The sequence below is a fragment of the Teleopsis dalmanni genome, chromosome X (assembly GCF_002237135.1).
Source record: "Teleopsis dalmanni isolate 2A chromosome X, ASM223713v2, whole genome shotgun sequence".
Classification (NCBI taxonomy): domain Eukaryota; kingdom Metazoa; phylum Arthropoda; class Insecta; order Diptera; family Diopsidae; genus Teleopsis; species Teleopsis dalmanni.
The window spans coordinates 96534845-96544593 of record NC_051848.1 but is presented as its reverse complement, the minus strand read 5'-3'; the positions used below and the strand labels follow the sequence as shown (position 1 = coordinate 96544593).

The window sequence follows — 9749 nt, the reverse complement described above, 5'->3', positions numbered from 1 at the left end:
AACGCAATCAGAATACTCCAGTGACTCATTGCTAGCTATGCTTTCAATAGTCATCGTAATTAAAAGATCTAATCTTTAATGACCAAACTGAAAGTGTCACTTCATAAGTCATCAAAAATAAATTAGAGAGAAAGACAGGAAAACATCGCTTACTTGCTATTATATCAGAATAAATTATCAAGCATGATGAAGAACATATACATATATGTGTATAAGATTTGTGAATTATTTAATAAGGTAATAACACAGTTCAGGTATTTTAAAGTAATAGAGGTTAAAAATTAAAAACAATTTTGTTTATATTTTTTTCTTTGGGAAATATGCCCTTATATTCTATTTAATTATAAACATATTTTAAGCTACACGAAGTATATTTATCTAAACTGTTGCATAGTTTGGTGAATCCCATTTTAAAAAGGCGCCCTAACATCAGTTAATTAACTATTTATATATATTTAAAATAAAATGTAAATATTGATTCTAAATTTTTATAAAAAAAAATGTTTATATTTTCTAATTGTATTTGTTAAATAAAATATTATTATGAATGTATTTCGTTAAATAAATACATAAAAAAGAAATATAGAAAGGCTATCTGGCCATCTTTGTACTGTATTCCAATCATTTATATATAACCATTTGAATTTTTTTTTTATTAATTTTAAGTTCTTCACATTGCACAGCTAAAAAATAGAATTCTCTTAACGTTTAAAATAGGCCACTCCTTTTATTTTACGTATATCGTAACATTTTCCATATAAAATAGAGCTGGGGCTCTAGGTCAGCGACTACCTTGTAGATTCCAGCGTAGAAATTGCTTTGTTATGCAGGATACTACTTTCCTGAGCGTGTGGTCAATTCTTCTTTTGATTTCAGTGACAGCTTGTATTTGAACCGAGCGTTCACGAAGATCAGTATTGGATATGCACTTGGACCACCATATTTTCAGTATTTGTCTTAATTATTTGTTTATGAATACATGGATGCGCAATTAAATAGGAACCGAGTTGTTCCACGTTCCGCATCCGTAATACAACATTGATTTGACGTTCGAGTAAAATATTAGAAGCTTAGTACGTGTGCTTATTTGATTAACCCCACACATTGTTTAACTGAATAAACTACAGAAAATGTAACTACTCGACCTCGTTCTACGTTATTAATAACCATAAACGTAATGTCGTTTCTAGTTACTAAGATCTTGTGAATTCAAGGTGCCGAAGTTATATATCAAATTATATTTGATAAATTAATAAATATTAAATACGATAATATTTCGTTAAATACAATATATATATATATAAAAGTTATAATTTAAAACTAATCAATATTGAAATTTCATTAAAAAAAATTAGAAATTTTTCTTTGTATTTTAATATTTAATTTATATCTTTAATATATTATTAGATCAAAAGCACTTACCTCCTAATAAATTCCTACAGCACGACAATTCCATTGTACCATGCAGTCTTCATTATGGATGTATAGAATTATACTGTAAATATTTTTAAACAAATTAAATAATATAACACTGCAATATATGTCATAAAATAAAAAATAAAAAATTTAAAAAATGTATTTTAGCGTTTACTTATATTTGCACTTATACTTATGCATTTGTGCTAGCCGCTTACTTCAAGATTATGGTATGGGTCAACCTCCTGAGGAGTTATGTATATATGTACTTACATGGAATGTAGGTGCTAGTTCGCCAGAGAAAACAAATTTGGATAGCTTGTTATCACTTGATGGAACATCAAATTGTCCGAAAAAAGAGCCGGATATATTTGTGATAGGACAACAAGAAGTCCAAGCAAGTGTAGCAAAACAAATAAGTTGTTTATTTACAAATCATCCATGGACAGATTCATTTATTACATATTTAAAAGATTATGGTTACCAAAAGGTATGTTCAAGATTGATGCAAGGTTTGCTAATTAATGTTTTTGCGAAATCTGAACATTTACCATACATCGATAATGTGGAGTCGCAGAAAACTGGAACTGGATTAGGTGGGTTTTGGGGTAACAAGGGTGCTGTAAGTATACGCATGAATCTCTATAATGGAAGTGTAACATTCGTCAATATGCATTTGGCAGCACACGATGGTATGATGGGAAAACGCCTCAAACAGTTTACAAAAATTTTATTATATCACAACTACAAAACTCTTCATTATATATTTGATCACGACGTAGTCACTATTCTCGGTGATCTCAACTTTCGAATTAAAGGCATAGATAATTCTGAGTCCATAATTAATAAAGTTAAAAATAAAAATCTTTATGAGTTACTGGAACGTGACGAATTACGCATATTATTAGAACATAATAAAATATTTCAATGTTTAAATGAAGTTTGTCCTGAATTTTCACCAACATTCAAATATAAAGTTGGCACTCAAAGTTATAACAGAAAGCGACGCCCAGCTTGGTGCGATCGAATATTACACCGGGCGCTAGGTAAGCAGGCACGTTGTATCGGATTTCCCGTAGCCTATGGAACTTTTTTAAAAGTGCAACAATTATCATACAGATCGCATTGGAAATACGTGCAATCTGACCATAAGCCAGTTTCAGCAGAATTCTTATATAAAATGGAAAGAACTAGCAAATGCAAATATTTCAGTGCTGAGGGCGATTATATACGACCGGTAATGTAGAGATATATATAAGTATATATGATAAGTACGGGTGTATTAAATTTATTTAATATAACATGCTTAAAAGCATCCACATTATTCAAATTCAGGAGCATTATATTAATACAAAAAAAAAAAATAAACTTATTTATTAAAAGTTATATATATACAGCTAGGTCATTATAAAGCAGACTAATTATCTCTAATATAATCTGTAATCAATCTCATCTTCTTTACTGTTCGACTCTGATCTGAGACAATATATGTGCATTGCCTTTTTAAAACTTTAATAGAATTAACAACACTCCGTCGTCTAAACAAAAGTAAAAAATCTTTTGTTTAAAACTTATTGGTTTTGGATGATGTCAAAAGTTATTCCTCATATATTTTCAAACAGCCCAGAGCTATACTAGGCAGTCTCACGATATCTGACAACAAGGTTTCCGACCGAAGAGGTTTTTATTTTACATCAGACAGCTTTTATATCAACTCTTACCACTATTATATATCAATATAGCTTAAGTTTTGAGATATCGGACTGTAAACCTATCCGACGTGTCTATTTGTGCTTACCCGTTGTTTGTGTAATCAATGTAAAATTTGTATATAGTTCTTGTGAGTACATAAATGTAAAAGTTAATAATTCTAAACCTCGATATTTCGAGACCATATTATATTTCGGTAACAGTGAAAAGAACAATCTTCCTCAAAATAGCTGACATTACTCGGAATTACGCCAATATATTGGCTATTAAGATTTCTATGTTTTCTTGCCTAATATGGAAATATTAATAATACTTATGCTTAAAAATACTTTAAAACTGACTTAAGTGTTAATATATTTCTTTACCTTATATAGTTATATATTTTGTAGATTCACTGTCTGCGATTTCATTATTTTATGTCTCTCTCTCTCGAACTGGACGAATTGATTAAATATGTTGATGATATTCAATGTGAAAATGATATAATTATTTACTGATGAGAAATTCTAATTCATAAAATTTAAAAATATAACTTTTGTATATATATATATATATATATATATATACATACATATCAATTACATTTCTAGCAACAATTCATATTATAAAAGAATAGTTGTATTGCAAAAAGCCAACTATTACAGTAGTAGAACATACATATAGAAGATATACTCTATATCACATAATAACTTGTTTTTATTTCCTAGATTGATGAACTATGAATATTTCTTCTACGGCATGATTAATCCATTTCAACAAGAATGAAGCGGCACCACTCTTGTCACTGAATTATGCTTCAATTATTGCACCTGTTTCCATTGGAAGATACGATTAAGAAAATTGAAGATCTTCATTGACATTTCAAAGCTTATCAATGTTAGGTATGCATATATATATTATTAGCGAAACATTTTGGAGATGAGGAGATCCCCACCACGACATATTATTTTATTTAATTTAATTAACACTACAACAAAAGATTGTATATAAAACAAAAGATAAAAAATATGTGTGCAATTGTGTGAATATTTTATTTATTCGGTATTATATTTAACAAGTGTAAACAATTTTTTATATCTACTCTTACTAATTTTATTTATTTAGATTTATATAAAATAAAGATAAAATTTGTATAATTTTAAAACAAAATAAATATCAATAGTAATAATATATTGCTTTCTACTTAATTTGACTGAGCATCTGAGTTTAATAAACAATATGTTTTCTAAGTCTATATTATTTATGTAATTAATATGCATGTACTAAAAATAATTCAAATAGACGAATTATTATATTATTTAAATTTGTCACGGATATTCATATATGATATTTTATTATACAATATGTTTAAATCACACTGTGTACGTATCATCTATTGATACTAGTATAAAGTAATTAAGAGAGTCTCTAATACATGTAAAAAACACATTATTTCAATTAGCAATTTCAAAAAATTTTTAATCTGCATTACTGATATAAGTATTATATAAAATGTTCAAACTTATACAATCAATATGGTGAATATTAATACAGTTTTAAGTGTATATAATTTGTTAATAATAAGGAGTATAAATTATGTGAGATTACTGTGTGTTAAAAACTTGAGAAGATTTTGAGAAACTGCCTTCGTTCGACAAAACAAAATAATTAACTTTAACAAAAAAAACAAAACGAAGGTGAAGACCCAAAATACAGAGAGAGGTAGTTCTTTAACATACTGACTACTAAACGTTTGACGTCAACCTTATCACCAATCTTTCAGATTTGTTCTTGAGTTAATAAATTTTCGTTTTTTTGTACACTAAAAAAACTATGGAAGACAGAAACTTAAATAAATGCGTATAAAAATGCAGTAGTCAATATAATTACACTGGCTAATGGAGTTTCGGTATTTCCATCACTATGTGTTAGTATGTGGAGGTCTTCATCGGTATGAGTTTCGGTTTCAATTTTATAGAGAAATTCGGCAGATACTGGTTTGTGGTCAGATAATGTATACTCAGGATGTGATTTATATGATAGCTGGTCGAGACTCAACTTAATGCTAGGATATTTATCAGCTTGAACACGATATAGAATGCGATCACACCATGCAGGTCTACGATTTAAATCGTAATCCGATGTACCCTCAATAAATTTGAATGTAGGTGCAAAATCAATAGTATGCTCTTCTAATCGGCCAAAAGCATTTCCAGTTTTACGCACTAAATTTAATTGATCACGTTCAAGTAGCTCAGCATATTGGCGAGCTTCCACTAAAGTACGTATATCCCACGCTGAGTCAGTACCATCGATGCGAAAGTTTAGATCACCAAACCAAAAAACAAAATCGTGATCAAATATAGTTTTGTATTTGTTTGTATCATAGTGATGATTATTTATAATTTGATTATAATCTTCTATTCGGTCTTTTAGTTTTTTGTCGTGAGCAGCTAAATGTGCACCAACAAATGCTACACCAGTACCATATAAACTCATACGTATGCTAACTGCACCTTTGTTACCCCATAAGCCACCAAAACCAGTCTTAGTACTTCCAACTTCAATATCCTTTATATGTGGAATATGCTGTATTTGCGAAAACATCATAATGAGAATACCTTGCAATTGTTCTGTTGATACTTTGGCAAACTGTTTATCGTTAAAATGTTCACGTATCTTGAAAACCCAAGGATCATCTTGAAAATAGTTCAAAAGTTGATTTTTTGGCTTGGTATTAACTTCTTGTAATGCAATAACATATATATCAGGGATTTGTTGGTCAGGGCAATTGGAAGTACCATTTAGCGATAGTGCATCTGTCAATGACAGATTATTTGGCGAATTCGTACCAACGTTCCAAGTTAATATATAAATGCAGAGATCTGCAATAGCTTTTGCAGCGACCATGACTTATCGATTCGACGAATTTTATACTGGTTTTGAATTCAAGTCACGTTTATTTTTGCAAGTTTACGTCAATCTTGCTTATTACTAGTAAATTTTGTCCGCTTTTTTTATATAACACTTCACTTCAGCTCCGCGTCTGAAAGTTTTTTTAAATCTTATACGTACTCAACTAATACGCAATGCATCTATAAAAATATATTACTTTTACTTTAAATAATCAATCACAGCATTATTATTTCATACCTTTTATGGCTTCTGATTTACGAACTACTATTGTTGTTTTCCGCTGAACTCATTGACTACTAGAAATTCAAAGAGAGTGTAAATAAAGAATATAAATATTTTGTAGTAAACAGGTTGTGTCAGTGTGGAGAAATAGTAAAATTTTCAAAGTAAGCAACATAGTGCATGGTTGTATTTTTGTGCATGCAATAATACGTTTTATTACTGGTTAAAAGAGAAGTTTTGTGTAAAAGAAATCGGCAGGATAAAGAAAATACAGTAAAATAATTTCTGCAATAATATTCTAAAAAATGAAGCAAGACATTTTACTGATACCATCATGTACCATGAAATATAAAGAAAATGAATAAAAAGAATTATAACAATTTTTATGGTTGATTGATTGGCTGTAGTGACGATAAAGTTTTCTTTTCTGTTCAAATAGCGCAAGTATCATGAAAATTCACATTTTAAAATTAATCTCCGGAATTGATAAAAGAGACTATTTTTTAAAGACCTATCTTTTGACTGTCAACTAGAACTAGGTCTCTAAAATCAAATTTCTTAATATTACCAGAATTGGGCATGTACAAATGAAGTTATTATATATATATCTTTTCCAAATTTACCCAAATTTTGTCGTGGATGCCCACTGGGCCGCGGCTTGTCAATATTAAGGCAAATGAGCTTGGTTTTGCTCAGTAAAATTTTCTGATTTCGTAAATTGTATTTTGAAAGCACTTTACCTATCAATTTGTTAAAAATGATGTCAGTATTGCCTTCCCACTATATAATATTTTTACCATAATGTACCTTCAGTGTTGTATGTGATTTAAATTCTAATGTGAAGTAGTTTATTCTTTTAAATGCAACCCTGATTATTGATGAACTCTGAATCAGCTGTTCTTAATATTATGTTTATATTTTCTTTAGATCTTATAGCAAATTGTAATCATTTTTTGTGAAATATAATTGATATTAATATAATGACGTTAGAAGCACATAAAACTGATGAAAAATTGCTGACCACAATTCAGCAAGAATATAAAATTTTGGCTGAATAGTAAGTAAATTGAAATATCAAATTACAAATATTTAAATATCCATAATTTAAGTAAAATGATTGAATCGGAGCAAATAGGAGGTGTGTACGTTATACCTTCTTTCGGGAACTCATTGCGTAAGTGATTCTACTTTTTATTATGATTTGTATAAACTAAAATTTTTGAATAATGTATTTGATTTTATTTAATAATTCCTGATAAATCAAATTTAACACTTACAGTTTGGTATGCTGTGATTTTCATACGACAGGGATTTTACGCAGGTGGAATATTTCGGTTCACTATCCTATTACCAGATAAATTTCCTGATGATAAAACGTCTCCAGTAAGTTAATTCATAAATTTAATTTACATTTGTTAAACAATTCATTCTTTTATAGACAATTATTTTTCAAAGCGATATTTTTCATCCGTTAGTTTGTCCCTATACTGGTACCTTAGACATATCAGCTGCGTTCCCGCATTGGCGTTCTGGTGAAGATCATGTATGGCAATTATTAAAATACTTGCAGGCTATATTTGTAGATACATTAGAATGTCTACATATGGTAGCTGGTACCGAAGGCACCCCGCAGTGTAATAACGTAAAAGCTGCTGAATTATTAAGACACAATCGTGCTGAATTTATTGCACAAGTTAAAGAATGTGTGAGCAATAGTAAAGATCGAATATATGAGCAATCACCCACAGATGATCCACATTATATAACATTTGAAAAGTTTGAACAGGAAGTTCATGGACCCACAATGGAGCATATACGTTTAAACAAACACTCATCTAATGCCGCAAATTCGACCAATTCAAAAGGTTTGTCGTGGGTGAAAGAAGGAGAATTTACGCCTTTAAGCTTAGAATAAAGTATTATTACTTGTATAGTTTATTAATGTTAATGTTTTTATTAATCTATTAATATTTTATTGAGTTATCACAGACGCAAAATTAAATCATTTTAACAATACATTTAAAACAGACCCTTTATATTTTTACATAAACATTAAAATATTTTTAAAAAAAACTTTTTCAATCTATTTTTTTTATAACACACTATGTGAAAATCAATCTTAGAATAATATCAATATATTTGTACGCGCGTCTAGGCATATATTCCATATTTTTTAATTCCAAGTATCCAATCATTTTTTAATGGATAACATTTTCCTCGCCAATTAAAATGTGTTGGTGACATTTGTTCTCCATTATTGAATTCAAAGTTTTTACTTAATTCTATAGCAAGTTTTGAGCGAATCAAGCCAATATCACCTACTTTTTGCCAAGCTGGATGATAGACTCTTCCAGTTGTAGGATTTATATAAATTTTTTCGGGTTGAAAATCAACTTTTAACAAATCTCCCGCATGAGCATAAAGCAATTCATCTTTGCCTTCTTCACAATTTTGTTTTACTTCTGTGTAAACAATTGGTACATCATCGCATCTTATGTAGTTAAGTTCTCGTCCACAAGGTGATATATATGGAAACTCAGTGTCGTATCTTTTTGTGTTATTTAACTTAACACGATTGAAGAAGAATTTCAAAAATTTTTTTTCTTTCAAACAAGATGTAAAGTTCTTTATCTTAGCATCATCTAAAAATAACTGTTGTAAATAATTTATTTGAATTATTAAACTAAATAACTTATATAAAGTAGATGTGAATACAAACCATGCCTTCATGATCGATGTAATAAAAATATTCTCTAACGTTAGGTGTAGGTCTTTGCCCTTGTTCATAGCTAAAGTGGCGGCATACATTTATTAAATTTCTAGTTAATTGATTTCTTAAAATCATTTTAATAAATTTATTTTATTTAAAATTAAGAACAAATTTTCTTTGAACAATATTTATATTTTTTACCTTTCAAATACAAATCAGCTGTGTTTATGTTTAAAAGTTAGACGACCCATGTGCGCATCGTTTAAATGATGCTCAAGAAAAGTTCTCATGCTTCTAAAAAAATTACTGGGATTTTTATTACATATATTACTTCACATTAATTAATTTAAATGTTATATCTATATATGATACCTGTGTATATATTTTATCAAAATATTTGATAATTTCATATTGACATTAAGCAGTAATATAACTATTTAAAAAATTTTATAATATCTAATCAGCTTAAAATTTTTAGTCCTTAAATATGACACATTAGAATAACTTTTGGTTACAAAATTATATTTAAGCAGTAGTCTATCAATATATTTTATAAAATGAAAATCATAAAATCGCATAAGCTTTTAAAGATATGATAATCACAATTAATATTTTTTTATTGTATATGTTATATTAACTATATTTACAAAATACTTTTCAGCACCTAAATCAATCGTTGTATATTAAAATTATATGTACTGCTATCATTCCTTTCGTGTCTCAGAAGGTTACGTTTTAATAACTATTTTCACGTTTAAATCACGTTTAAACTATAAAGCTTAGAGGTTTGTTCATT

General features: G+C 28.6%; 4 protein-coding genes across 5 annotated transcripts in view; 2 read left to right on the top strand and 2 right to left on the bottom strand.

Moving 5' to 3' along the window:
- Nucleotides 1-1866: 1866 nt before the first annotated feature.
- Nucleotides 1867-4088, top strand: LOC119690097 (inositol polyphosphate 5-phosphatase K-like). Its single transcript, XM_038105089.1, has 2 exons — nucleotides 1867-2653; nucleotides 3834-4088. The coding sequence occupies exons 1-2, from the start codon at nucleotides 1922-1924 to the stop codon at nucleotides 3846-3848; spliced, it is 747 nt and encodes a 248-aa protein (XP_037961017.1). The 5' UTR covers nucleotides 1867-1921; the 3' UTR covers nucleotides 3849-4088.
- A 352-nt stretch (nucleotides 4089-4440) lies between these two features.
- LOC119688138 (phosphatidylinositol 4,5-bisphosphate 5-phosphatase A-like) lies at nucleotides 4441-6335 on the bottom strand. 2 transcript variants are annotated; one of them, XM_038102799.1, is made up of 3 exons: nucleotides 6259-6335; nucleotides 4996-6200; nucleotides 4441-4936 (listed from the first exon to the last, which is right to left on the bottom strand). In XM_038102799.1, exons 2-3 carry the CDS (start codon nucleotides 6013-6015, stop codon nucleotides 4928-4930), a joined length of 1029 nt encoding a protein of 342 aa, XP_037958727.1. In that variant the 5' UTR covers nucleotides 6016-6200; nucleotides 6259-6335; the 3' UTR covers nucleotides 4441-4927. The 2 variants fall into 2 exon arrangements, with proteins under 2 accessions (XP_037958727.1, XP_037958726.1); XM_038102798.1 differs by having other exon boundaries at nucleotides 4441-6200.
- Nucleotides 6336-7178: 843 nt separating this feature from the next.
- LOC119688139 (protein crossbronx-like) lies at nucleotides 7179-8248 on the top strand. Its single transcript, XM_038102800.1, has 4 exons — nucleotides 7179-7300; nucleotides 7353-7417; nucleotides 7523-7626; nucleotides 7682-8248. The coding sequence occupies exons 1-4, from the start codon at nucleotides 7224-7226 to the stop codon at nucleotides 8156-8158; spliced, it is 723 nt and encodes a 240-aa protein (XP_037958728.1). The 5' UTR covers nucleotides 7179-7223; the 3' UTR covers nucleotides 8159-8248.
- A 74-nt stretch (nucleotides 8249-8322) lies between these two features.
- LOC119688742 (UPF0598 protein CG30010-like) overlaps nucleotides 8323-9749 on the bottom strand; it is an 18651-nt gene continuing 17224 nt past the window's right edge. The window contains exons 2-3 of the mRNA XM_038103410.1: nucleotides 8963-9067; nucleotides 8323-8895 (exon numbers count right to left, since the gene is read on the bottom strand). Of these exons, the coding sequence (XP_037959338.1) occupies nucleotides 8395-8895; nucleotides 8963-9067 (606 nt within the window). The 3' untranslated portion in view covers nucleotides 8323-8394. The remainder of the gene's footprint in view (nucleotides 8896-8962; nucleotides 9068-9749) is intronic.

Bases quoted from the DNA above. Each gene is read 5' to 3' on its own strand.
- LOC119690097 (XM_038105089.1), top strand. From the start codon at position 1,922: ATGCAAGGTTTGCTAATTAATGTTTTTGCGAAATCTGAACATTTACCA.
- LOC119688138 (XM_038102798.1), bottom strand. From the start codon at position 6,015: ATGGTCGCTGCAAAAGCTATTGCAGATCTCTGCATTTATATATTAACT.
- LOC119688139 (XM_038102800.1), top strand. From the start codon at position 7,224: ATGACGTTAGAAGCACATAAAACTGATGAAAAATTGCTGACCACAATT. The intron at 7,301-7,352 runs GTAAGTAAATTG...CCATAATTTAAG, and splicing joins TATAAAATTTTGGCTGAATA to TAAAATGATTGAATCGGAGC. The intron at 7,418-7,522 runs GTAAGTGATTCT...TAACACTTACAG, and splicing joins TTCTTTCGGGAACTCATTGC to TTTGGTATGCTGTGATTTTC.